Source organism: Syngnathus acus, chromosome 17 (genome assembly GCF_901709675.1).
Source record: "Syngnathus acus chromosome 17, fSynAcu1.2, whole genome shotgun sequence".
Taxonomy (NCBI): domain Eukaryota; kingdom Metazoa; phylum Chordata; class Actinopteri; order Syngnathiformes; family Syngnathidae; genus Syngnathus; species Syngnathus acus.
The window spans coordinates 7,645,963-7,673,732 of NC_051102.1; the positions used below are offsets into that span (position 1 = coordinate 7,645,963).

General features: G+C 47.4%; 1 protein-coding gene and 1 long non-coding RNA gene across 2 annotated transcripts; one reads left to right on the forward strand and one right to left on the reverse strand.

Annotated features, from left to right (window-relative positions):
• The first annotated feature begins 2,627 nt into the window (after positions 1-2,627).
• Positions 2,628-27,187, forward strand: cntnap3 (contactin associated protein family member 3). Its single transcript, XM_037276517.1, is given in 25 exon segments — positions 2,628-2,827; positions 9,265-9,375; positions 11,811-12,004; positions 12,071-12,218; positions 12,680-12,895; positions 13,741-13,844; positions 13,846-13,917; positions 13,990-14,115; positions 15,271-15,544; positions 15,618-15,761; positions 15,821-15,995; positions 16,681-16,787; positions 17,289-17,408; positions 17,485-17,685; positions 17,922-18,084; positions 18,384-18,511; positions 18,590-18,760; positions 19,686-19,904; positions 20,830-21,069; positions 21,440-21,679; positions 22,743-22,876; positions 24,434-24,521; positions 25,031-25,249; positions 25,459-25,521; positions 25,597-27,187. Coding segments are annotated over 25 exon segments (3,924 nt in total). The 5' UTR covers positions 2,628-2,757; the 3' UTR covers positions 25,794-27,187.
• LOC119137298 lies at positions 14,000-17,721 on the reverse strand. Its single transcript, XR_005100891.1, has 3 exons — positions 17,652-17,721; positions 15,249-15,899; positions 14,000-14,135 (listed from the first exon to the last, which is right to left on the reverse strand). It is a non-coding gene; the product is annotated as an uncharacterized LOC119137298 (long non-coding RNA).
• Positions 27,188-27,770: the final 583 nt, after the last annotated feature.

Consider the following 27,770-nt stretch of genomic DNA (forward strand, 5'->3'; position numbering starts at 1 on the left):
AATTAATCTGCCGGCAAATTTAACTGCCTTTGATTGGCGGCTTAATTAATGACATGGAACAGAAGCCGCTCCCCTCAAAGAGAAAAACAAAAAAGACCTTGTGGTGTCGTGAGTCTCTTGGGTGAGTGTTGATGGGCGGAGCTTCCTGCACGTACCAGATGTCAGAAGGAAGACGTTGAATGATTACTTACTTGCCAGCACTCGCCATTCCCAGTCTTTCTCTCATTCCAGAAGCGCTCAAAGCCTCCCTTGGCTGGAAAAGGTCTCTCCGGCTTTTCCCACACCGCAACGACGAGGCACTCTAAAGCGGCCAGCTTGCATGTGGTGGTCGGTAAAAAGTTGTTTTGGCGATCGGTCACACAAAACACAGGTTGGAATTTCTGGTGCGTGTGGGGGCTTTTGTGTGGATTTCCATTTGGGTTTGCGTATGTTTTTGTGTGGGAAAATCAAAAGAAGAAAGCAGAGGTCTCTCTTTGTTGCCATGGCAACGGAAGAACGGCCCACCACAAGAGGCGACTCAACCTTCATGGCCGTCATCGGCCACCTAAGTGAAAGTCAAGAATTGCGAGGGTGTCCTTGGCAAAAGATGAGTTTTTTTCGAAAGCTCCACTCATGAAGAATGCGCCTTTACAGGAGGCTGGCGGTGGCTCTGAGACTCGACAAGATGATTGACCCCCCCCAAAATCGAAGTTTATCTTGAATTCTCTTTTGGGTGTTTCACAGGACGAGAAGCAATTAAGTATCAAGATTGTCAAGAGGCCGTTGGCGCTGTGACACCAAGCATCCTCATCATCTGCACAAAAGATTTGCTCATTTTCTCTTTGTGCGCCTTTTTCAGAACCCACTCAGAGAACACAAGTTGCAAAAGTATCACGTTGGAGCTTTTGTCCCGACACTTTCTCGTGTCTTTCACAGCGGAATAAAAGGGCGACGTCTCGGGGGGGGTCGCCCGAGCAAATGTGAGCCGATAACGGTGGAAGCAAAAGGAGAGCTCCCGCAGGGGGCGCCGCATTTGCCACTTTAGCCTTCACCTGCACTCGTCTCGTGTGCCTCTTTCACACGGCCGACTAAAAGGCAGCTTTCTTCCTTCTTTTTGTTTTTTCATGTCGTGTTAATGGCGTCCGCACAAAATGAGGCGGCAAGTCAACCTGGCATTGTTTGAGGCACGGGAATCAAAACGTACCACCAAAATGCACTTTTGGCGTAATACCGCAAGTGAACAAACAAGAAACAAAATCGGAAGTGACAAAGAAGAATGGCGGCGATGCTTTCCTCCTCCCCCGTCATGTTTGTAATGCAGGCGGAACGTCGCAGCTACGGCGCCAGATTGAGGTCAGTCCATCGGGCTTTGTTGCTGCCGTCTGAAAGACGACAACACCTCCTTCTGTCCTCCTTCCCCTCCTCCTCTTCCTCGCTGATGGCGGTGGGGACGAGGCGCTTGTCAGCTGTGACGGGAAGAAACCCCGCCAGGAGGAACGTGACGGGAGCTGAGGCACACGTGACAGGTGGCGGACAAACCGACACCTGCCGTGTGTCATATAAGTCAGGTGTCCAAAATGAAAACAGAGCTATAGATGGAGATTTCTCTTACAATTAAGCGATGCTAACTTGGGAAAGATTTGGAGCTCAGCAAAACAAAGCAAGTCCCTTGTTTTATTGACTTTATTAACTTGTCCTCAGAATCACCGTGGCAAGCAGAAAGTATCGACGGCACTTCACATAAAAGGAGGAATCTGCAGACGGCGGGATTTCTGGACTGACAAAAACGGTCTTAGGCGCGTCTGATCCCAGATAAAACGCGGCGCGGAGAAAACACGGCAGGCTTATCGCGGCGCCGACGCTTGGCCCGCTCAGATAAAGCCGAGCATCTTCATCGAGCCCCTCGGACACATTTGCAACCTGACTGATTCCGTTTTTTTTTTGCAATCAGATAGCCAATGCATGCGCAAACATTCTTTAGCTGGGGGAGAAAATCATTTGATTTTTTTTTTTCCCTTCACCACACAAACAAACTAAAGTCTTTGGATTGACTTTCATCTGTTTGTTCTTCTCAAGAAATAACGCAGAAACACAAGGGGGACGTTATTTGAGCAAGCAGATGCTCAAGTAAATTGCATAAAAACGTCCAGAGAAGCGAGCTTGCCGCCAAATGTTTTCCAGGAGGAAGATCTTTCAAAAAAAAAAGCCAAGAAATGCTCAAAACCAGCCCACTCCAACCAAACTAGCAGAATGTCTTGACATTTTGGGACATGACTCAAAATATCGTTCTGCTTATTATTTTTTTTTCAATTGATGAAATTATTCTCTAGAAGGAATCTTGCAACTGGGCATGATTTGACCTCCAATGGCAGACTTTGTGATTCTTTTGTGCTTTGTCGCACGATCGACAAGTCTCCTCAGAAATGGACCGGTCGTTCGGGAAACACATAAAATTCCCAATGGCCAACTGCTTCCTTCCATCCTTCCTTGCTACATTCAACTGTCGCTAATTCTCTTTCTCTACCTCTCTTCCCTTCCTTCATTCATTCAACGTCTTTGGGCTTCCCAAATCCTCTTTCACTCATTTAGCTTCTCTCTTTGCTCTTGCATGGTCTCTCTCCTTACTCTCCTCTATCTCACTCTGCTCTCCCCCCCCCCCCCTCTCTCTGGCTGGCCGTCCCTCACATCTCCTTCTCCGTTGCACACTTGCACTTGCAGTAGCAGAAGAGAAGCAAGGAGGAGACGGCTCGACACCATCCTCCTCATCCCGTCATCACGATGGACGCCCCCGTTTGGATTTGTTTCTTCGCGCTCGGCTTGCGCTGGTGTGCCGGGACTCCTGCGCAAGGTGAGCAGGCTCGCTCGCTTGCTGCTGTCCTCTCTGCACTTTTTCTTTCTTGCCCTCCGTTGGGGGACGGGGGAGACGCAGCAAGCGCGGCCGGCCGCCGAGCTCTCTTAGCCGGCGTGCGGCAGCTGCGAGGCGACGCTCGCTCGGTCCGCTCCGCGGTGCAAACTTGCGCGTGCGTGCACTTGCACGATTTGGAAGCGGCAAAGTGCATTAAATACGAGTCGGGGAAAGTTGCCATCAAAATGTTGGACTTGATCATCTTTGATGTTTGATATGCAGAAGAGAACCTCGTATCTTCAAAAATAGATGCAGGTTTGAGCTTTGCATCTCGAAATTGTGTTAGGTACGCAAATGATGAGGGTGCATTTTATCTACGTTGGTCGTCATCTTCACCTCTCGTGCGTGCGGTGAGTCATCCTCAAGAGATCCTCAGAAGGTAGCTCTTCAAGATGCAAAAAAGTTCAAGGCATCTAGGACGTTATTTGTTCTCGTCTACGCTTTCTTCTTCTTCTTCTTCTCTCCCCTGAGGATCCATTTGATGTCTCCTCTTCCACCGGCTCAGTGTGAAAATGTGTCGTCAGCCTCCTCCTCTTCTTCTCGCCCTCTTCATTTGTTTCATCTTCTTGTTCATCGTTTCTGTGTGTGTGTGCGTGCGCGCGTTGCCCGCGCTCTAGAGGAACAAAACACAAAAGCTGTTTTTTGAGGGCATGTGTTTCTTTCTTGGCCGCAAGGGGGCGGCAAAGACAGCAAAAACTTTCTTCACAGCTTGACTTGACAAAATGCAGCAAAAAGTTCTGATTTGCCTCAAGGCTGACAAATGAAGCAAAGTGACACATTTGGAACAATACACGAGGAATAATGAATACTTCCTTTTTTGCAACCCTTACTCCTGGATTACTTCAATATCTTGCTATAATTCTGCAGCAAACCGTTGGTATCGGCATCTTAATATTTCAGGATTGATATTTATTTATATTGATATGTGGAGTTTGCATGTTCTCCCCGTGCCCGCGTGGGTTTTCTCCGCGCACTCAGGTTGCTGGTGAGTGAGAGTACTATTGGAGGATGATTATTCCAGTATCAATATTTTCTCCTCAGGATGGATTTTGGCATTGGAAAGCCTGGAATCGGAGTAAAGTGTTGTTGTTTTTCTCCCGGCAAATCATTTCCATTCTAAGCGAAGCTGGTTTTGTTGCTGTTTTCCAATAAAAGGCGGGTTTTGTGATCACTGCATGAACACAAGGATTAGAGATATAGAGTAGATGTCAGAGCTCAATGTTTCTGCCTTTCGCTGGTACTGTAATGCTATCACGGTGCAATTAAAATAAAAACCCACACAGCTAAGGCACAAAATTGTGACCTCAGGCCTCATGATGATAAATAAGTCAAAAAGAGCCTGAGAACGCTAAGACGCTGCCATCAACATAACCCACATACAGTCGTGACAATGCGAAGTGATTTTGACTACTGACGTAGCAGAACTGTCAGTTTCTAATTCTTTAGTCCAATATCTGGGCGGTTGGTTCCTCCTCTGATATCGGAACAGCCGCTATCGCAGCGGCAATGCTTTCTCCTGGGAATTGATTCCATTATGGGGAAAGCTGCTATTGCAGTACAGCTATTTAAATATTGATATTTTGTCCGATGGATTGGATTACGGCAAAGGGAAGGCTGCCATCAGAGTATTGACGTTTGAGTATTGTTTTGTGCAATGCTAATACATATATAAAATAATCGGATCATTGGATGAAAATATCAGGTTGCAAACAAGGTTGTGAAAAGTGAAGAGATTCATTTTTTTCCCCCCAGGGAAATGATTCCAGCATAGGGTAGTCCGATATTGGAAACTTTTTCTCCTGGGAAACTTTTATTTGAAAAAAATGATCTTGCTCAGGACAAAAAACGGCGAGGATGTGAGCGAGAAAGCGTGACGTGATCAATTCTCACGGCTCAGTGGTCGTTAAGGCTACATTTTTTACGTGTGACGAGGTTGGAACCAAAAGCTTTTGATCAGTGAGGTCATGCGCACGCACACGCACACACACACACACACAAGCACACGCACACAAGCATGCACACACTCAGTCTGCAGCGTGTCATCATCTTCACGTATGATCTCCTTTTCTCTCTCTCCATTTCATCTCCACCCCATCCCGCTGACAGATCTCCGCGACAAGAGCAAACGACTTTGATTCCAGCCTAATGACAGATAATGGCGCCGCACGCTGCGCTCATTTGCATGCCGACGGTCACTCGCTCACTCGCTCGCGCCTTCCTACGGAGTTCCCCTCTCATTTCCATTTGGGATTGTAATGGCACACAACTCGGGCAGCGGCGGTCCTTCGCCGCCTGAGGTGAGGAACGAGGGTGGATGACAGCCGCCGGCTGTCGAGGTTAAAAGCTGTTTGGTTGTTGGCGTCCACGTCAAAGTGGTCATCGTCGCTAAGTCGTCAAACTGAGGATGGAACGCTAACGCTGTGCTGATACCAAGCGTAGGATAAGCTTTCAAATGGTGGCTGACTGCCAAAACAAATCAAGAAGACGCCGTTTCTCGGGAGTGGGAATCTGAACGCTAATAACAATAAAGCAATGTAGTGGAAAGTGACACCCCAGAAATGATTGTGACGGCGGGAAGCCGTCAAGTGTTGGGCCACTATGTTCGCCGAGCCTTAACCGATGTTGCGTCAAACAAACATGGCGGGCCTTTTCAGGCGTTGAGCCTTTTTTGTGGTTCTTCACGAGACAGTCACGTCTATCCAATGTTATGTAGCGAAACTGGAGTCAGGGGTTACATTTTCAATTCATATTAATGATCTGAGTTAGCGCTGAAATTTCTTGAAACCTGGCCTACGTTAGCACCTCTTTAGATACAGCGGAAGAATGACGACGTCCTGGAAGCCACAGAAACACCTCCTACCCGTTCTCGAGAGTAATTACAGGCACGCTCAAGGCGGAAAGTCAAGCACTTCTTCAAGGAGTTGCTTGTTTAAAGCGAGGAAGCTTGAGGGGAACATTAGCTTCCCTCCATTAACCCTCGCAGCTCATCATCAAGCGTCCTCCAACTGAACAAAACAACAGAGTGGCACCGGAGCATGCTTGCTTTGTGCTCATATTTCCTCTTCAGAGTCACTTATGGAAATAAGTGCGAGAACGGCGCAAGTCAAGGTCGAGGGGACTAAGGCGGATTTATTAAGTCGGGGAAGGCCGAGATTTTATTATCAGTCAGGTTGGGACGGCGTTGGAGACGTTTCCAGCGGACCAGGACATGATCCTGATAAGAGGAATGACCTCCAAGACTTTGCCGCCGGCTATTCATCATGTTTTCGTTGGGAAAAAGACATCTCCAGTTGTTTTCTTTTGCCGTCGGCACCCACGTGAGGGGCCGTGAACTTCACCCAACAACAAACAATCCACGTGATTTGAGCAAGTTCTATTTTTGATTGGGGGGGGGGGGGGGGGGGGCAATATTAATTTCCGATTTAATAGACTGTCAAAGATTGTGAAATCTGCCTGGTAAGAACCAACCAAAGAACATCCACCTCAAGGTAGACTCATTTTCTTGAAAAGTTGCTTATTTTCAACTTATTTCATAATTGATGCTAGCACAGCTCTCTGCACAATAACTTTCTTTCTTGTTTTTGTGAATGCCATCCCTCTCTGTGCGCATTTGCAGTTAGCGCATTAGCGTGACGACGATGATGACAGCCAACACGGCAGAATATGAACGTCGTTTGCATTTTTTTTTTTCCACACATGGATAATAAATAAATGCATGACTAATTGAGAAATAACACATCATTCAGTCCTTTTTTAACGATGTTCCTTTGGAGCTGGTGTGAGACAATCGATCCTCGTACAAGATGTCCTCCTCACATAAATTACGTAGGACGCCAAAAACATAAACAGCTCAAAATCTGACAGTGGATCGTTACCATTTTAATAAGTTCTCAACATTATTCAAGCCAAATCAATTTGTTTGATGACGTTGCTCTGTGTAAGACACGAACGACGACAAACTAGCTGAAGATGCTCCTCTGAGGAGGGAACTTTTTAAATGAGCTACTTGAAGTGAAGTTAAGATAAGTAACAAGTTGGAAGCCCGTTAAGTGCAGTAGATCGGTCATTTAAGTAGCTTGTTGAAGTACGTTCACTTGCGATAGTGATCCGTTGAAATAACTAAGGAGCTCGTTCAAATAAGCAAGCTCGCGAGCATCTGGAGTGAGTAGCTTGTTGCAGTAATTGCATTTCTTTTTTTCCTGCCGCTTTGCTAGCTAATTCTGGCGCTAATGAAACGATGAGACGAGCACTCCAGCGCCGTGTCTTCACCTTTGGGCTGTTTGTTTGCATTTCAATTAATTAATTAACGCCTTGGCCACACACACATACACGCACGCACGCACACACACACACACACACACGCTCGGTGGCTCCTGCTGAATAATGCAGCAGTTTTAATCAGGTTGTTCCATCCACACTCGAGGAATGTAGATGATGTGAGGAAGTAGCCGACGCTAAGAGCTACATTAGCTCTCGGCGCTAAAGGCAATCGGAGTTGTTTCACGCGGCATGAAGCCTTCCAACTAGCGCTCAGTGGGCACCGGAATACATTAATTGACAGCCAGTGGCAAAGGTGCACAAAATTCTAATCAGATTCAAACATTTATAGAAGAGATTTGAGCGAATGTGCATGAGATTGCAACGATATTCTCATGAGACTTTGTGATTGAATTGATGGTTGCAGATTCAATTTTTGGGGTCATTATTTTCAAGAAAATAATTTATACAATTTCTCGTGACATTAGAATATGTTAGAACTTATTCATTCTAGATTTACTTTTCAGAGATAAATTCCACCATTTTCCCTAAAAGAAAATATTGACTGAGTTAATGACATTCTTCAGGTGGCGTTCTGTTTTTTTTCCCCTTTCCTTTACGCAAAGATAAAAGTGTGGTTTGCGAGCAGTATCTGAGGTAGAAGTTGTGCATTGATGTTTTCTGCCCGAGTGCCATCACCAAAACAACATTCCAACGTGATTGGAATGAAGCCCAAAAAAGCAGCAAAGCACTGTGAGAATTTCTTTCTCTTTTTTTTTTTTTATTCAGCGTAAGAGCGGCAAAGTGCAAGACCTTGTGTGTGTGTTTGTTGGAGCTGATGGATGGAGCTCATCTATATTCAGGGGGCCCGCCTGCATCCTGGACCCTCTGGGCTCTTTGTTATTCAAAAAAGAAAAAGTGGACAATGAGCTGCGAGTTCTCACTCGCGGGGGTGGTGGGGGGCGCTTTAAGAAGCCTCAAACGCTGGCCAAAATAATTTTGAATCTCGGGACAGACATGCTTATTAAATGCAGATTTTTTTTATTATTATTATTATTTTGCCACTCAACTTTGGAGCAACTCTTTGTGACATTTGCCAACTTTGAAGTGCTGAGCCGATGGTGGAAATATAGAAAGTAAAAATTGGAGACCAAGTGTGATACATCGCTTTTGTTTTGTTGCAACGACTTACGATATGGATGGATATCGATAGAAAGGTCACACTATGATCGTCACGCAGTCCGTACAAATCAATGTGAAGAGCTGGCTAGATACTGAGCAAGTGATACGACCGATTAGATGAATGCTTTTCGTTGCTATGGGAGACAAATACGTTACAGTCGACGAGTTCTTTCTCCTGTTTGGCATTTACACAAAAAAATAAAGCGTCCAAATGCAACACTCGGTGCAGAGCCAAGATCAATTTTTACATCCGACATTTCGATTGCACGCAATTTATGTAAAAGGCTGACCTTCACCAAAAATGTATGGATTATTATGACTAGTGGAAAAGAAAGTGGAAGAAATGTGTTTATGGATTTGAAATGTCTAATGGTGAGATGAAGGAGTCGCATCGTGCGGGCTCTTTTTAGCCAATCGCAAACCTTTGAAATAAGTTTGAATAAGTCAAGTCAGTCAAGTCTAGAAACTGAAATTTAACTCTGTAAACCTAATTTGAAAAACCCTAATCCTGTCTTCAAACCCTATTCCGAATCCCGAACTCTATCCAGACGCAAGCCTTGAAATCCCAATATGAACTTTGAACCCTTGGAGTCAAAACCATAATTACCTTAAATCTTTCCCAGGACAGTCTTTGAAAAAGTGACAACTCAATTTCCCGCCAGTGTTGTCGTGCACATGTCCGGAATGTTAAACACGAAGAGAGAAGACTTTCTCCATCGCCTCTTGAAAAAGAAAAAAAAAGTGCAAGTGCTGTGACAGGCAGCAAAGTGCAGTCGCTTGACATTCCAGGAAGTAGTCGGGGCCACGTCTGTGTTAGCTGTCTGAACACTTGAGCGAGTATTTTTCTTTAATGGACCTCCAATCTGGACACACACCTCAACCTCAGAGGGGAATTTCAGCAAGAACATCGGGACATAAATGCTTGCTTTTTGCGTCCGCAGAGGCGTGCGACAGCGCCCTGGTGTCCACCCTGCCACCGTCGGCCTTCCGGAGCTCCTCCCAGCTGTCAGCCAGTCACGCTCCCGTCTTCGCCAAGCTCAACAGACGAGATGGTGAGTGGCAATTATGGCCTCGACAAGGTCACCGTGACCACATTGTCTTTCTGCTCGCGTATGGAAATACAATTATCAATTGATCTCCACTCCAGCCCTCAAGCATTGGCTTTCATTTATCATTCCACCTCCAGTATGGAACACTATTGTGGAATTTAAAGGACACATACTTTGCCTTCACCCAGTGACATCACAGTGGGGCACACTCATAAATAACATTTTCAAAATGAAACCATTCATTCTCGATACTGTGTTTTTCAGGGAAGAACGCCACAGACATGTTTCTAAGAAAACTAGGCTCAGTTTTAAATTGTGACTTGCTTAATAAGCGTCCTTGAAGCACTATCATCTGAATTTCAGTTCAAAGTAAAGACTTTGTGACAATTGGCATCAACGTAAGGCTGCGCAAGGCAAACTTGCCAGTTTGTCTTGGAACACAAAGTGGAGGAGTTGTTGCAGCAGTGATAAAGGAAATTAAGGGGAACTGCTGGATCCGGAGGGGGGCATTGATTTTCGTCAAAGTGAGGCAAGCTAAACAAGAACAAAAAGGGGGGGGGGGGGGGGGACAAAATCAAGGATGGAGCAAATGTGCTGGCAGAGCCACGTTGGCAGAAGCATCGATCTGATGTTTGTGGCCTCCTGCAGCCGATAAAAGCTCTCTTGTAAAAATATCTCTGTCTCTTTACCTGTGAAAGTTTCCCCTCAGCCGGCCGTTAATGTGCTCCAGATGCCGCTTGCTCCATTAGAGCGTTACGGGCCAAATAGTGCACAGTGGAAAGTGCAGGCGGGTTGGTAGTCGCTGTCGTTTGTCACGTCGCGTTGCAGTGTCACCCTTTAACGCGCTTAAACGTGCGGAAAAACGAGTGCTAGCAGTGAAATGTAAGAAGAATAAAATACATTGACGCTAGTTACATTCCCCTATTAACCATGTTTGGCATCATTATAATACCTGAAATAACTCTGAACAAACTTGAATGTTGTCTATGATTGAATTCTTGAATGATATGTCTCAATTTTGTTTCTTTCCCCCGTTTTCGTTTGAACGATCTTGCCGTAATTGCTGCCCACTTTAACGTTAGCGCACCGCTAGCATAGCAATCTGTCTCGAGTGCCAAATGTTCAGTGACGTGCGGTGACGTCACCCCCCGGTAAAAATTGTCCGGCACCTAACCGTGTCACAAAAAAGGTTGGGGAACGCTGCTTTAGTGTGGCTTATTCATTATTTCATTTGAACTATTTTAATTAACATCTCATATCAGCAGTCTTCACACATAAAAACACTCAATAAAGCACATGGAATCAATAACTTACCTAAAACGTACCTTTTAACTCCGGAGTTGCTCTTCCTTTACTGATGACCTCCTGCTTCGACCGAAAATCCATCGTTGAAAATCGTTTGGATATGTAATCCTCCATTGTAAAACGAAATGTAAAAGCGGAGGGGGGAAACCCGAATGTAAAACGAACAAAATGGACGACTGCTCCTTAGTTACTCACTGTAAATTTGAACCGGAGATCTTATTCTACAGGTAGGCGCATGAAGCATCCCGGGATCACCAGCACCCCCTGCTGGAGAACCTTTTTTTTCTTTTTCGTAGCCTCGAGACTCGGCGACCAATCGTCTTTTCTTTTCACTCTCCCGGTTATCTTTTGCGGCGGCATCTGGAATGTCTTTGCATTATTAAGTGTCTCGTTAGGCTCTCGTCTATCCGAGCCGCACGCCGAGAGCGAAGTCGTCTCGGCGGTCGTCCATCCGTGCCGCCCGGCGTCCTTGTTGGAGGGTATAGGCGCTTCGCTCCGCAAGGCCGAGCAGACAAATTGAGAGGCGTCGGGTGTCGGCCGGCGACGACGTGATAGACTCGCAATTCATGCTCGGCAAAGGGCAGCCGGCTAAACAGTCTGACGGCAGCTGTTGCACGCCATCGTGTCCGCTTTGGATTTGGGCAGAAAGCAGGGAAAGCTTCCAAACAAGCATGTTGGCCAACATCCAAAAAAGTACTCGCCTTTATTCTATATTGAAACACAAAACTGCTTCAATTAAGATAAGAAATACCTTCTGACTCAAGATAATGACAATTATATTCAATCTGATTAGAATTGCAGTGAATTAAAAACGACATGAATTGTAAACATTCAATTAAAAACTATGCCGATGTTTCTGGTGTCACTGAATTTGCTCAAACGAGGCTTCCTATTTGACGAACTGCCTTTACGTACGTGGAATGTGCAGGTGGCATTCAAGTGTCCCACGCCAAATGTTTTCCGATAAAGGTCAAAGCATCCGCCAGCCGTCCGCCAGCCGATTAGCGTTTGACCTTTTAGTCCTTTCAAAGTTGAAACCTTTTCTCGGCCTTAATGAACGGGGAGCGCCTTTCGCACCCAGTGCAAAGTCGCTTTTTTGGGCTGGGGGCACTGATGTGTGATTTTGTCGTCAGGGGCGGGAGGTTGGTCCCCGCTGGCCTCCGACTCGTATCAGTGGTTGGAGGTGGACCTGGGCGAGCGGACCACCGTCACGGCAGTGTCCACGCAGGGACGCTACGGCAGCTCGGACTGGCTGACGTCCTATCTGCTCATGTTCAGCGACTCGGGTCACTACTGGAAGCAGCACCGGCTGGAGGGCAGCATCGGGGTACGTTCTTGCCTTCATGGCTGGATATCCTCGTTGTTAGCGTACCTTTTGTTTTGGCTTGTGCAGTCTTTTTCGGGAAACATCAACGCAGACAGCGTGGTTCAGCACAAGCTGCGGCAGTCGGCCATCGCTCGCTTCCTGCGCCTGCTTCCCGTGGGCTGGAACCCCAGCGGACGCATCGGACTGCGGCTGGAGGTCTACGGCTGCCCGTATAGTGAGTCGTCCGCCGTACGCCCGTCGGCCTCTCATGTGGGAAGATTAAAAACCTCTTCCTGTTTCAATCTTGTTTTGTTTTCAACAGACGCGCAATCAACCTTTGATTCTCGCCTCGATCTCTTAAAACGGCACGTCGTCATATTTTATTGAAGGCGAGCGAGCCGGAAAGCAAACAAATTAGGGCTTGGAGCTAGGCGTCATGATTCAAACGTGGTTGAAAATAGGTTGCAAGCCGCATTGAGACTTTTAAACAAGGTTACAAACTAGAGGGATTAAAAAAAGGCGAGGGTATCCAACTGGGCTTTTTGAACTGCAGTTAAGCTTTCAAAAAAAGCTTAGTATTTCCTGCGAGAATTTCAAAGTGGGGTTTTGAAGTTTTGTGGCATGATTCAGGTTTCAAATTAGTTTTTCAAGACAGGTCTGTGAACGATTCTTTCTGCTAATGATGACCTCGTTCAGCTTCTGACGTGATGTCGCTGGATGGCGAGGGCGGGGCGGTGGCGTACCGGTGGAGCCCGGAGAAGGAGGGCGAGGAGCAGCGACTGTCGCTCAACTTCAAGAGTCTGAAGAACGGTGGGACGCTGCTGCACGCCCGAGCTGCCTCGGGACTCGGACTCGCCATGGAGCTCAGGGCCGGAAAAGTCGGCGTGGTCGTCACGGGGCAGCAACAGAAAGGTAACAATACAAATAATAATAATAATGACAAATTTTGTCAATATTGTGTGGCGGTCCCCCAAAGGTGCTACTGACCACGTGTTTTCTCCTCACTTTATGCAGTTGGTGTCATTCAACAGCGAGTCTCGTTATCTGGCTTCATTGACAAAACAAGCTATTTCTTTCCCAGAGTGTAAATAAGTTGTTGACAAAGAGACAAACTCCCGCCTCCTCATTTTGAGATGAAGATGTTTTTGTCCATCATCCTCCTCCCCCTCAGGCCCCCTCAACACCAGCGGAGACATTTTTAACGACTGCGTTGTTTTTTTTTCTGGAGCTTTTCCTCACTTGGGTCTCCCCACAGAGCTGGACCGCGGGGAACCTGGCCCGCTAATTTGGAGCCGCCGACGCTCATCCAAGATTTATAGCGTCTCACGTTTGGCACGAACGGCGGAATATTTGGCTTCGCATCTCAATTTTTAATCTTTTTGTGATGATGATGAAAATGAGATACGACAACCCGAGTTTAAATCTCCTGCTGGGAGACAACATTGCGTTCAGAATACACAAAACTTTTCTTGTAACTTTTTTGATGTCTTGTCAGAAAGCTGTGCTTCCATTTTGTCTTTTTTAGCACTCTAACCACACAGATTACAAATAATCGACATGACAGATCACACCACAAAAGTGGTGCAAATTTTTTCCTTTTGTCTCTGGTGGGGCACTGCCCCTAATGTTAAATTGGAGTTTCCAGAGAACCCCCTGTGAGATCTGGCAAGGAACTGCCCCACTTAATTCAAATCATAAACAAATTCCGGTGGGGTCCTACTGTAAAACCACCTTGACGTGATTTGTTTTTCTCCTAGCATGGAGCTCAAGTCCCGGTCTTGGTCAGCTGGCCTTGTTAGGCAGCCTCTTGGATGACCAACAGTGGCATCTGGTGGCCATGGAATGTCACGCCGCCCTGCTGCAACCTCACTGTGGACCAGCACACAGAGATTGTGGACTTACCGCCACAGTTCCTCCACTGGCGCGTCCAACAGGTCCCCCAAAAACTCCTTGCCAGCATCTGTCTCTTTGTCACTCTGTTGTGTTACACATACTCCATCTTCCAGCTGAGCGTGGGGGGATTTCTCGACATTCCTGACGAGAGATTCCAAGGGTGCCTGGAGAACTTGGCGTACAACCGACATAACCTGATTGCGATGGCCAGACAAGGCGACCGCCGAGCTACCGTGTCGGTCAGTTCACGACGGCGTTCCTAATAAGGTCAAACGTCAAACGGACGGACAGTGATGAGCTTCACATTTGTTCTAATTGGCTTCACATTTAGCCAGTAACATTTTAATAAATGATGGAGGTCCTTAAAAAATTCGCATGTCTCGTAATCAATCCTTGTGTAGATGGAGATTTTGGTAGGGCACATGCTAATTTGCCATTGATCTTAAGAACTGGATTCCCTCTTCAAGGTTTACAAAAAAAAGAAAATAAGTTGCAAATTACTGCCCCACTTCCACAAATCGTCAATTAATCGAGACGAATTGAAATGCTGTCAAGCAGGCACGCGCAAACGTAGCTCCTCTCTGTGGGTTACTTGAAAGCACCATCCATAATTCTAAAACAAGTCCAAACATTCAGCACGATGTTAAATGTTTGCGTTTTCTGGTCGCCATCCCAGTGTCATTCAATAAATGGCGCCCTGCCGTCTGACTGCGTCGATGTATAGATTGTTTGTCCCCCGTCGGCTTTTTATGAGAAATGAGGCGTGAGGGCAACGTCGTCGCTCAGCATATTGGCCACGAGGACCTCCCTGACGTTTTAAAATTCAGACGCACTGGGGAGCATTTCGACTCGACGAATTCACACAAAAAAAATGATGAAAAGTGGAGGAAGAAAGTGGAGCTCTTTGCATGCTTGCTTAATGCTGCAATGGAGACTCTGAGTTTCTAAAGCACAAAGGCAATCTGTTTTACGTGTGTGTGTGTGTGTGTGTGTGGTGACTTTGCAAGTTTTTTTTGCCCCCCCATGAGGTGACTTTCCATGAGCCTCATGAACTCGAATTGAGTCTGTGACTGCCCGCAGAATGCCGGGGACAATAAAAAAACAGCGACCAAATAAATAGCAATAATATAAATAGTGGATGATGACTCAAAAAAAATAATAAAGCGTCACATGCCAGTTAATTGAAATCCGCTGAGCGTTGCCACCAGAAACAATTTGTCTTTCGTTTGACTTTGTTTCCCCCGTTTTGCTTTACTAATGCTATTGGCTGCTCACGGTTATGCTAATGTCGCGTTTAAGGAGACTCGCTGATGAGGACGACGGTGACCCCAAGTTACACGGACACGAAGTTGATTAATATTCATACTTTTACCATTTTATTTGACGTCTCCCAGGGCAATGTCACCTTCACATGCTCCCACCAGACGCCAGCCGTGGCCGCCACCTTTCCCGGGCCCCGAGGCTTCCTCCAGTTGCCTGGGGTCGCAACCCCAGTGCCTGCAGAGAGAGTTTCCGTTGGACTCCATTTCAGGACGTGGAACCGAAACGGGCTGCTGCTGACCTTCCGGCTCCCTCAGCGGGGCGGTGTTGTCTGGGTGTACCTGAGCGACGCCCGGCTCAGGCTGCTGGTACGGAAGGCTGACAGGGTACTGCTGGAGCTCAAGGCAGGTCAGTACAGAGCATGATGTAAAGCGGACAAAATGGAGAGTGATGCATTGAGCACTTAACTGGGACCGGTCAGGCTCCGGTCTGGATGACGGTCTGTGGCATTCGGTGGATCTGAAGTCCAGACGAGGGCACCTGAGTATCTGCGTGGACAACGTGGACGTGGCTCAGGCCAGTCCTTCCTTCACCGTGGCCGTCGAGAGGGACCTCTTCTTCGGCGGTAGGCGAACGTCGGCGCCCCTCATGCGGGGTGGTACTCTCGATGTGGTCTCGTTGAAGGTTGTCCGGCGGACGACGACGGGCGGGAGGACTGCCGGAACCCCTTTGCCTCTTTCCAGGGTTGCCTTCGCCAGCTGACCTTGGAGCAGCAACAAGTGGATCTCATTCTGGTGCAGCAAAGGATGCTGGGAAACTATAGCGACCTCTTGATTGACATGTGCGGCATCATCGACAGGTAACGCCCAATTCAGCGTACCTGGCGTTAACGTCACGCGGAGTGAGTGATGCCGAACTAATCGTTTACTTGGCTCTGGCTGCTCAATTAACATCACGTTCGCAATTATCAAAGCAGTCGGGTGTAAAAAAAGAAAAAAAAAACACGCGTCTGGAAACGTGTCGGGAATAAAGGAGCCAACACTTAACGAAGCGAGCTGGCGTCCTTGCCGAGGTCACGGCGCCTTCCTTTTGCGTCCGTCGTGCTGTTCGCAGCCGTATGCTCGCTGATCGCGCTGATTGAATTGAACGCAAGTCAGGTGGAAAACGTCATTTTGCAACCAGGGGTCAGCGCGCTAGTCATGCTCCACGGCAGCTTATTATTGCGCCAAACCTCCGGTCTTGCAACTCCAGCGCCCCTGCTACAAACCATCACCCCCCACCCAGAGTTTCCATCTAGGGCGAATGAACAAAAAGTTCAATTGAAACTCAAATTGAGTGGTCAGACTTCATTTTAAGGGTGAGAAGCAAGGCAAGCTTTTCGCAAATACAGTTTTGGAAAAGAATGGAGTAGTCAGCTTAGCGTGCATGTTTTTGAAATGTGGGAGGAAACTTCACACAGGAAGGCCAAAGCTGGCAAAACGTTTTGCAACCCTCCACAAAAAAAGAAGCTTATCTATCGTATGTCTTTGTCTGTGTATTTTGAGGTGTTCTCCAAGTCGCTGCGAGCACGGCGGGCGCTGCACTCAATCCTGGACGCATTTCCATTGCAACTGCAGCGACAGTGGCTACAGCGGTGCCACCTGTCACAGCTGTGAGTCACTACGGGGACAGTCTCTTAAATAAAAAAATAAATAAATAAACAAGTGGCCCTGCAAGCTCAGCCCGAGTCAGCCCACTGCAACATTTCATCGGGATCAGATGGCGTATTTCTTCTAAGTTGCTTTGCTCAGCGACCCAAAAAAAGATTGCCCACCACCAACTCCTCAAGGTTGAAAAAAGAAAAAAAAAAAGATCCAAAAACTCACCCAAAACTAGAAAACATTTCTGAAAATACGTTTTTTTTTTTAGCGACATGAAAGATTGTACGTCTTCTATGTTTGCAAAAATAACAAAAACATGTAGCTGGGAAAAAAAAATATTTCTGTTTCATAGTGTATCTTTCTAGACACTTTTCAACCTTGGGCGTGATTTTAGAGGATCCACTACATTTGACAAATCTCCCCGCCATGTAACCCCAAATATTACCTAAAAGCTTCAGGCAAAAATGCAATTACCACGCTTCTTTAAATGTCTCGACTGGCTTCCCTCCTAGCGGTGTACGAACAATCGTGCGAGGCGTACAAGCACAACGGCAACACGTCGGGCTATTTCTACATCGACGTGGACGGCAGCGGCCCTATCGGCCCGCACCTGGTTTACTGCAACATGACAGGTGATGCGCGTTGGCATTGTTTGCGTCGCCAACACGCCAGTGCTCCTTTTTCCCGATCCTCTATTTTATCCAGCAGAGGAGAACACCTGGCTGGAGATCAGACACAACAATAGCGAGCTGACTCCCGTGAGGCCGTCTGGCGGCGAACATCAGCACCTCGTGCGACTGCACTACACCGCCAGCGAGGAGCAGCTGATAGCCGTCATCGGGCAGTCGGATCACTGCCAACAGGAGATGACCTACCGCTGCAGGAGGTCCCGCCTCCTCAATACTCCCGGTGAGGTCATCCTGTCTTATTTAGTGGTTGCCATCTAACAAGAAGACTAAGGAAAGAAAGGACCCAGACAAGATGAGTCAGGAAAGAAGAGTCTAAAAGAGCAGCCAACTGCAAGAGTGGAAAAAGCTGAGTCTGTAAAGAAGAATCAATTGGCTGAAAACAAGAAGAGCCCACAAGGGAGGATCTTGAAAAGAAAACAAAGAGTTCAAAAAATTCTTTCCCTGTTCAACTTCCAGAGGGCTCAGCCTTGAGTTGGTGGCTTGGCGGTGCCGCTCCGGGCGGACGTCAGAATTACTGGGCCGGAGCAGAGCCCGGCAGCCGGCAGTGCGCGTGCGGCCTGCGGGGGGACTGCACCGACCCCAAACGTTCCTGCAACTGCGACTCTGACGCCGCCGAATGGTAACAAAAGGCTTTTTCGACACTCACCGCAAGTCTCCACCTAAGCCGACATACGTACATGTTTGATGACGACAGCTAGCATGTCGCTACATGTGCGTTTGCTCTTTGCAAGCTGCTGTTTTATTCAAGACCTTTCACCGCCACGCCTCCGCTCAAACGTCTATTTCCAGTGGCTAAATCTTTCAATATTTGATACAACGGGCTAGTTTTGGAGCTAGCTTGGCTTGAATTAACGCAGAATACGTATGAATAAGAAAATTGTTGGCATAAAACTGTCAAAATGATTTTCCCTCCGGCAGGGCTGAGGACTCGGGCTTGGTGACTGACAAGAAGAGCCTCCCTGTGCGGTCCCTGGTGCTGGGTGACGCGCGGCGGCCTGGCTCGGAGGCCGCCTACCGGGTGGGGCCGCTACGTTGCCATGGCGACAGTAAGTCCAATCGCTTATGCAAATGAATAAGTCATGCAGAGAGAGGATGCATCAATTCAACACTGTTCCTCCCCTCAGAGAATTTCTGGAATGCCGCCTTCTTCGCTACGGAGACATCTTACCTCCACTTCCCGACCTTCCACGGCGAGCTGAGTGCCGACATCTCCTTCGTGTTCAAGACGAGCGCTCCCTCTGGCGTCTTCCTGGAGAACCTGGGTATCAAGGACTTCATACGCATTGAGCTGAACTGTGAGTTGGTGCCCTATAAAATCAAAAATCGGAATCAAAACATTTCTGGGGGGTCAATGCAATGATGATTGATTCATTCCATAGGATCGTTTGAGTGTTTTGAGTTCGGTCACGGACCGAATCAAACTCGGATCTCAAGGCACCACTATATTGACAAATACTTTTGTGGCAATTAAGTGCTGGATTCCTCATTCATGTTTACAGTGTATCACCAAATATGCTCTCATCCGCCATACGAGACGAGAAGACGAGAAGAGAGGGCTTTGACGAGCCTCGCGAAAGGGCCTTCTGGGTGTCATTTCGTTTGCATGAGAATGAGACGGTTGTTTACGACGCAAAACTTTGACGAGTCTGCGCACTTTCATTTGTGGTGCCGCCGCGGTCCATGAGGGACCGGAGGGGACAAACACAGCAGCTAATGTAGAGGCGCCCGGGGGAAATCACCAAGTTCCAGCATGGCATACTGCCGCTCCTGGGCTCCTGAGAAACGGAGCGAGTCGCAATACTGTTTCATCTTCTCCTCCCGCCCGCCTGCCCGCCCGCCGCTGGCGTTCTGCTTGGCCAGCACTCTGCTAAATCTTTCAGGAGGCCGACACGCTCCGGCGGCACTCGGGCACGCGGCGATCCATAACGGGCCCGAGGCAATTATATCAACAGCGCAAATGAAAGTGGTCACACAATACGAAGCTTCTTCTTCTTTTTTTCAAGCGCCGGAGGCTCGGGCTGGTGCACTGATACCCGCCTCAATGCTTGCAGAAAGGAAGTCACGTGTCAGGAACAAAATTGAAGTAGCCCTAGGAGTCAACCCTGAGGGACTCCGTAGTAATAGAAAACTCAAACAATGGATAGAGATGCTCATAGTAGATTCTACTCCATGGCATTGGTTCCGAAATAAATGTAAGGGTCTCACCATGTGCCTCACCAGCTCCCAGCCAGGTTCTGTTCTCCTTCGACGTGGGCAACGGTCCTCTGGAAGTCGCCGTGGATTCGAGCACGCCGCTCAACGACGAACGCTGGCATCGGGTTCGCGTGGAACGCAACGTGAAAGAGGCCTCGCTGCGATTGGACGCCATGCCGGCTGCCACCTGCCGGGCGCCCGCCGACGGACACGTTCACTTGCAGCTCAACAGCCAGCTCTTCATCGGTGAGCCCGCCAAAGTGTGTACCGTGCTAAAAGTGGAAGGTTTTTCAGCTTAGCGTCACTATCTCCCTAACCACAGAACAAATAAGTAAAATGCTCCGGTCAGCACGGCACACTAATAAACTTCCCAATGTGATTTATTCTTGCGAGGCTCTTAAAATAATCCTTAATTGAACCAGCAGAGCCACGGGCAGAGTCATTAATCAGTCCGTCATGTAATTAGCCATTAACAAGCTCCGACAAAGCTTCATCAATACAGCCAGGGGTCTGTTTATCAACGCTTTGCCGACGCTGTTTGTTCATCTTGACAAAGCGAAATCCCCCGTTTAGGACTTATTGTTGTGCAAATCTCAGCACGCACGTCACTTCATGTCTGTCAACAAGCCAGCAAACAAGTGAGCAGATTGCGGCGGTAAATATTGATTTTTTTAGCCACTAATGTGCTCAACGCCTTTACCTGAGCACTCTGGATTTGGTTTCCGGAGAGGATATGAACATCATTATTCACGGCCAACCTTGATCCCAGAGATTCTGCCAGAGTAGGAAAGGTTCCGTGCCACAGGAGTGATGAATTTCCTACCGTAAATTCCCCTCATGCTACACAAGTTAGAAAGAAATTAAAATCAGTCCTCCTAAAGTTCAAAGTAAGTGGTTGAAATAAGATTGTAAACATCCTAAAACCAGTTGAAAAAAGACTGCTGTAACTGTTGTGCAAAAAATGTCAAAAGAGAACCTAGATATAAATCCTCCAGAGATTGCACGGCTGAAAACAAGATAAATACCTTCAAAGTTGCAGAGGTCCAAATAATTTTGTGTCACGGTTGAGGAGGAAGCGGTGTGCAATCAAAGTCATTTGCCCTAAAGGAAACAAAAACAACATCATCAAATCATAAAGCAATCTCACACTAATGCTGATGTGGCCGTCCAGGTGGGACGGCGTCTCGCCAGAAGGGTTTCCGCGGTTGCATCCGCTCACTGCAGCTCAACGGTGTCACCCTGGACCTGGAAGAGAGGGCACGCATCACGCCGGGCGTCCGGCCCGGCTGCCCGGGTCACTGCGACAGCTACGGAGGGCTGTGCCGCAACCACGGCCGCTGCATGGAGCAGAACAATGGCTTCCGCTGCGACTGCCGCCAGTCGGCCTACGACGGAGTCTTCTGTCACGTCGGTAAGCATCCACTCGAGGAGACCCAAAACCAGTTTTGCTTAGCAGGCTGAAATTCGGTGGGACTGTCGATCACGAGGAGACCCACAAAGTAAGGCTCAAGAACATGAACAGGAAGTCAGCCATTATGGTCAGAAATGACCATTTTAAGCTTATGTAGACCATCTCCAAGGTAGACTTTCGGCATAGATGTTTTTTGATTGCTATCAAATTTCTCAACTGCCAGTTTGAGCGAAATGAAATTTGGGGGGAATCGCTATCATAATTTGGACAAACAAAAAAGTTTTGAAGGAGCCATGCTGTTAAGCAAACAGAAAGCTACCATTTTGGAAGCAGACAGATGGGCGACACTAAACCCGCGTCTTCTCTCCAGGAGTCTCGGCCGTCTTCAAGCCGACGACATCCGTCCGCTACGCCTTCCAGATGGAGGCCCTCGAGCGGGACGGCGGCAACGTCAGCGCAAAGCTGTCTGCGCCGTCCTCCATCTTGTCCGACCTGAGCCTGAGAGCAGAGAACGTGTCGCTGAGCTTCCGAACCAGCCAGAGTCCCGCGCTGCTGCTCTACGTGTCGTCGCACCAGCGAGAGTACCTGGCGCTGCTCATCAACAAATATGGTGAGGAGTGATTTGGGTTTTTTACTGTGGTGAAAATGGATTTTCAAGGACGCCAATGTGACCTCCCAGAACTTGCTCAGTCACATCCAAGTTGGAACAAATTAGCACTCCACCAGTTCCAACAGTGAACATAAAACACGCGCATGTGTCTTTGGCAACGACATGCACGAAAAGTCTGAAGGACGCATGTTGAAGCGCCAGATTGCCGTTGTGCTTCAAGCAGCCAATTCGCATGCAGTCGCATCCATTGGGAAATTGGAAAAATCAACGCGACACCAGTTCCGACGATCAACCCAAAATTGGGAGGACATGTCCAGCATAGCAAGGTGCATGAAAAGGTCTCAAGGACCCATGCCCGAAATTGGACATTTTGGTTTGAAGGCACCATTTTGCATTCGCTTCTATCTTGGATGCTTCATAAACATGAGCCCCCAACACCATGTTCGCAGATAAACTCCAAATTGGTGTCGCTATTTTGGGCACATTTACAAGGCTTGCATTTAAACAGATAAGCACAAAGTTGACATGCAAAACAAACCAGCAATGCTAAATTGGCGGAGGTCTTCACTCAACTGGGTGCGATTCCCGTTTGTCTTTTTTAAAGCGGAGCCGAATCAAACGCTAGTAAAATAGCTCTAAATGCTAACGTGGCATGCTAAGTAGGCTATTAAAATCTTGGCGGGGTTCTCCAGGCGGTGTATTGTTTCATCCATTTGCCCTTATAAAAATAACCTCCTGGCCCGGCGCTGTTCTTTACGGGATTAATTAGCGTGTTTGAAAGCAGCTCTAAATAGTCCGTGTGAAGGACAATTTTTTTTTTTTATCCCCACGCTGCCTCAAAGACCTCCGAACGTCTCCTCTTAACACCGGTGTAGTATTAGCAAAATTAATGACTGTTATTGATAGGCAATGAGCACTAATCCTCCTTAATACGCAAAGCTCCTCATTGAGATTCATCATTCGGATGAAAGATGCAACTTTGTAATATTAATTAGGGATGCCTGGGCAAGATAAAGAAGCTCCAGATTGTGTGTCAATTATTTTTGTGTGTGTCTGCATGCAGATAAGCTGGAAGTGCGCTACAAGCTCCATGGCGGCAAGGAAGGCCAAGTATTAAGGAGCCAAGCCAAGAGTTTAGCCGATGGAGATCTGCATACCGTCTTGGTCAGCCGAGTGCTGGATGCCGTTTCTCTGCAGGTAACACAAAAACAAATGGAACAAACACAGATCATGTGACTCCCCCAAACTCACTCAGTTGCCCTTTGCTTGCTTTATAAGCCTCTAACAGCAGTTTCTCAGATTGACGTAAAACTTGGCGGAATTATCTATCGTAAGGGGGGGAATCTTCTAATTGTCAGAAGATGAAACTCAAGGTGACCTTCTCCCGCCACATGAACGTCTTGCCAATCACGGCTCCCGGGGCATCAATTTCAAAACAGCTGCCACTCTTTTCATCGGTCGGATGCTACGCTAGCTTGTAGTAAGGATAAAAGTGTTGTTGTCGTTGCTATGACAACCCTGGATCTTTGCTATTGATGGACCAGCCTGGGCACCTCTCCTGTTGCGTTAGCAGTAGCGTCATTGCTAACATAAAAAAAAAAAAATACAAATAGGCAATTGTTTTGGAGATGAGATTGGGGGAAAAAAAAAGTCAATTAGAAATTCATAAAGCAGTTATTTTAATGATGCAATAACTAAATCTCAATTTTAATTGTATTATTGGTAAATAATTTAATTACACGTATTTTCTTATCTAACAGTGCATTAGCTTGGTTGCTAACACAGTTGCTCCAAATGCTTCGACAAACTTCAAAGTGAACATACTGCTTGTCTCAAGACATGCATCTGTGAGTAAAGTTTTGGAAGTAAAAGATTGCGAAAGCGAGCGAGTCCGTTATTTCCCCCGTACAGTATGTACGTCTTTTTTTCTAGGAAACACTTCAATCGCTTGCTTGACATGAAAAAAGCTCCAGGGGTCGACCAGCCGACTCAGCGGCTGGCCGGCTGGCTCGCCCGTTTGAAGAAGAAACTTAAAAGATTTCTGTCAGGATTTAAGGCTTTAGCTCAACAAACGGTGTCGGACTTCTGAGCAGGGGGAGTCTGCTGTGGGCTGCCCAGGGTCTCACGCGGAGTTAAAAGTTCACCGTCCGTCTGTCTGACTGACAGAGCCTCTGCCACTTAGGTTCGGAGTGGCTATTTGAGGTTGATTTTTCCAGGGTCCTTCAAGGGCGTTATCAAATTTGAGCTTTGTATACGGGACAGATGACTATCCTTAAACTGCACAAAATTTGAGTTTTTGTTTTGGCACGCTGGCGAAAAATGGCTGCCATAAAACAGGAACTCCCATAAGTAGAAAATAAGTTAGAGTCCAACTCAAGCAAACTTAGACAACCCACCACCACACACTAACAGAACTTGCACTAGCTAAAACCTCCAATTTATAAAAGCAGTCAAGTGATATTTGACACAAGTCAAACGTCAGTCAAAAGTTTCAATCCTGTTGCACGGCCTTAAATGTTTCAGACGGCCTTTGGCTCCCCTTTGCCACTCATTAAAATCACCTCCAGTGGAGAACTTGATTGTATGCTTTTTCATGTAAATTTCGAACTCTGCGGAGGCATACTCTCCAGCTCCCACGGTCGACCGCTGAGAGCGAGGTATGAGCGACCTCGCTCGCGTTTCAAGTACGTCGTGAACAATAAAATCACTTTTGTCGCTATGAACGTCAAGCCATATTGCGTTTCTCTCTTTCAGATTGACCAAAGCGCCAGAGAAGAATTCAACTTGACGTCCGACAGCGAATTCAATGGCATCAGGTCACTGTTGCTCGGCAAAGTACAAGGTGAGGAGATACGTACACAAGACGGATGGGACTACATTTACAAATTGACGCATTTAATTATTTGAACGTGAGAAGTCTCAACAGGCGTGCAGGTGCGCACTTCTTGTCACGTCTCCGAGTGGCAGTCCGATAAATCTCGACCTGTCAGTCAAACAAGTGGCCTGTTAAGGTCTAAAGTTCGCTAACATTTTCTCCTCAGCGTGCTTTCCACTTGTGTTTTAACTGCTGCTGTCAAATTGTCATGGAGGAGAAGCGATGACAAAGTGGACTTTCTGTCGCTTGCCGCCAACGCCGTCATCCATCAGCACCGCAAATGGAGGCGCCAACTCGCCGGGCCATGATGGAGGGTTTGGGCTCGCGGGAGCTTTTAGGCCACACGTGTCACTCACACAGTTTGCCAAACGCCACTTGCAAAATAGTCACGAGAAAGTGAGAATAAGCAAAGGCTGAGAGAATTCAGTAAAAGAGGGCAAAATGTCATCCAAATATTTTGCTCTCTATTTTGGCAGAGACGGACGAAGTGGATCCGGAGCTGGTCCGCTTGTCCTCGCTGGGCTTTAGCGGCTGTCTGGCGGCGGTTCGCTTTAATTCCCTCAGCCCCCTGAAGGAGGCGTTGCTCAGGCCGCACAGCGGCAGCGTGGACGTCAACGGGCCTTTGCGCCGCTCCAACTGCGCCTCGCCGCCCGCGTCTGATCCCTACGCCGCGCAAAACACGCCACACCTGTCGGGTGAGAACGAAGAGCAGGCATCATGATGACATCATCAAATTACCCGGCATCTGTCTTGTGCTGTCTTGCTTGCCGTCTGTCCAATTGGTCGGTTTATTTTCCGCCTGGCGGCTTTGTGCCCCGTCATACATCTGCGTTCTATTGCAGTTTGCTTTTCCTTAACTTTTCCTCTTTTTTCTTCCTCTTCTTCTTCGCTTCCTCGGTCGTAGACTCTTCTGGTTCCGGCCAGCCTTTAGTCAATTCCACGCGGGGCGACTCGGCGCTCATCGGAGGTACCGGATATTTGCATCCGTCGCCGACGGGCTTCGCGTTGACGCTTGTTCTTAATGCGTGACTCTTCCTGGCAGGCGTGATCGCCGCTATTGTCTTTGTGACGGTGGCTGGCCTGGCTGCGGCGGCCAAATTCCTGTACCGGCGGAAGGAGACGTATCGGAACCGGGAAGTGAAAAACGGCCAGCGAGAGGAAAGCCAGGACTCGGACTTTGATCACCAGACGGACTCCCGGAATGCCTCGGGCCACAACCCAAAGGAGTACTTCATTTAGAAACGCGACGAGGGGGCGCATGCCGACGCCCTCATCAAACACGCCGGGTGGTACGTGTAAATAGTTGGACACGTGTGTAAATATTCAACAGTGTCAATGGTGGCTTTGTGTCTTTGTGCAAACGTTGGGAAACGGTCTTTCAACATAACGCGGATGATTCCAGCGGGTCGTGAAGGACGCGGCTAACATTGGGTGGCGGTGGTTAACGCCAGCTGACGGCAGCTAATGCCGGCTGGCGGCGGCTAACGTGCAAAAGCAAGCACTCGCCACAAAGAAGAAGACTCCACAGCTGGAAGAAATGGATTTGATGGATTCTTGCGTGACCGCTCAACAAATGTCAACTCAAAGAACATGTTTCCTGTTCCGGGCTTGTGCGCTATTTTTTTTTTTTGCAAACGCGTTTTGATTAAGAGTAAACATCGGCTCGTCATACGTGGAAAAGGCACCGCATGGAGATAAACAAAAATGTATTTTGTCCATGACTGCCGTGAACAGCAGCGATGTTGCTCAGTGGATTCCGGACAGTCAAAGAACAAGTTTGGGGCGTTTGCTATTGCTTTTCTCAAACTTTTTTGAATCGAGCTATAATGAAAATCAAATGAATAGCCACAAAAAAAAAAATCAAATCCTGATCTGATCATAACCATCAACACCCTCCACAAGACCCCCCATCTATCTATCCATCTGTCCATCTACCTAATCCATCTATCTATCTAAAAGTCGTTGGAGTGCTCGCCAAGCTTTGAAGCGTCTCCGAAGGAGGCCGCGGCAGCATCTGTTGCGGCGGCGTCTGCCGCTTGTTTTGCAAAAAATGGCTTTTGACGGCGACGAGAGCGACGTTTCGGGCGCTGGCGGACGTAATGAAGACGCGTTCCAGCGGAGCCAAGGCGAGATGATGGACGGCGCGGCAGCTGTTTGTCAGACAGATGCCTTTTTAATGAGGAAACTCTGTACGACTTGAAAGTGCATCTCCACATTCCGCCAACAACTGACAACTTTTTCCCTTTTCTGCTGTTTTGATTTGTCTGCCTTCCCGCAGCTTCTCAGGAGAGGTAGAAAAAAAGACAAAAGCGCCTGCCTGGCACAGTGTCGGTCGAGCAAAGGAAATGGGGGGGTGGACTAAAGTATTGGGACACCACCTTGACCTACTCGTTGGCCCCGGCCGGGCGAACCATCAATTATAGGCCGCCCATCCCTAACCGAGATGCTAGGACACCCAATACGTTGCTTTTGTTTCATCACCTTGTGCTGATAATGTTGTTTGATGATGTCACTGAGTTTGAGTCAGCTACTATATTCATGTCCCAAAATATTTGAAAAATGTCTTCATCTTGTTTTTGTTGACACACTGTTTAATGATATTAAGAAATGTTTTATAAATAACCACAATCCAAGTTTTTGTTTATTGCCACTTGGTGCTAATATCAATTTTAACGGTTTTAGTAGCGGTGCTACTGTTTTTTTTTTTTTCTCTTTCTGCAACGTAAACATGTTTGGATGCAAAGGAAGCAGCAGTGCCGTGAAAAGAGCGAGATGCTCCTGCGGGCCTGCTGAGCGGCACTCTCATCTTGCGTGTCGCTTTTAATCCCACGCTCCTGTTCCTTCGAGGGGGTGGCGGGGGGGCATACCTTCTCGTCAGATCCGTGATATTTGAAAGCAAAGCGAGAGGGGATAGGTTAAAGAAAGCATCTGCTATTTTTGCAGGATACATTTTGGTAAATATTAATTGATTGTCGTGGAATGAAGGATGAGTGGTGACTGCTTGGAAGGATAACGCCAGCTCTTTTTTTTTATTTTATTTTTTTTAGAACGCTACAGTCGGAAAGGATTTGCAAATGTTAGACATAAAAGCAAATCACACAAAAATCCAGATGAAAAAAAATAAAATCACATAAATAAGACAGAAAAAAAAATGAAATCCACAGAAAAGCACATAAAAAATCCATATTAAAAACACGTAGTCATAAAAATCACACA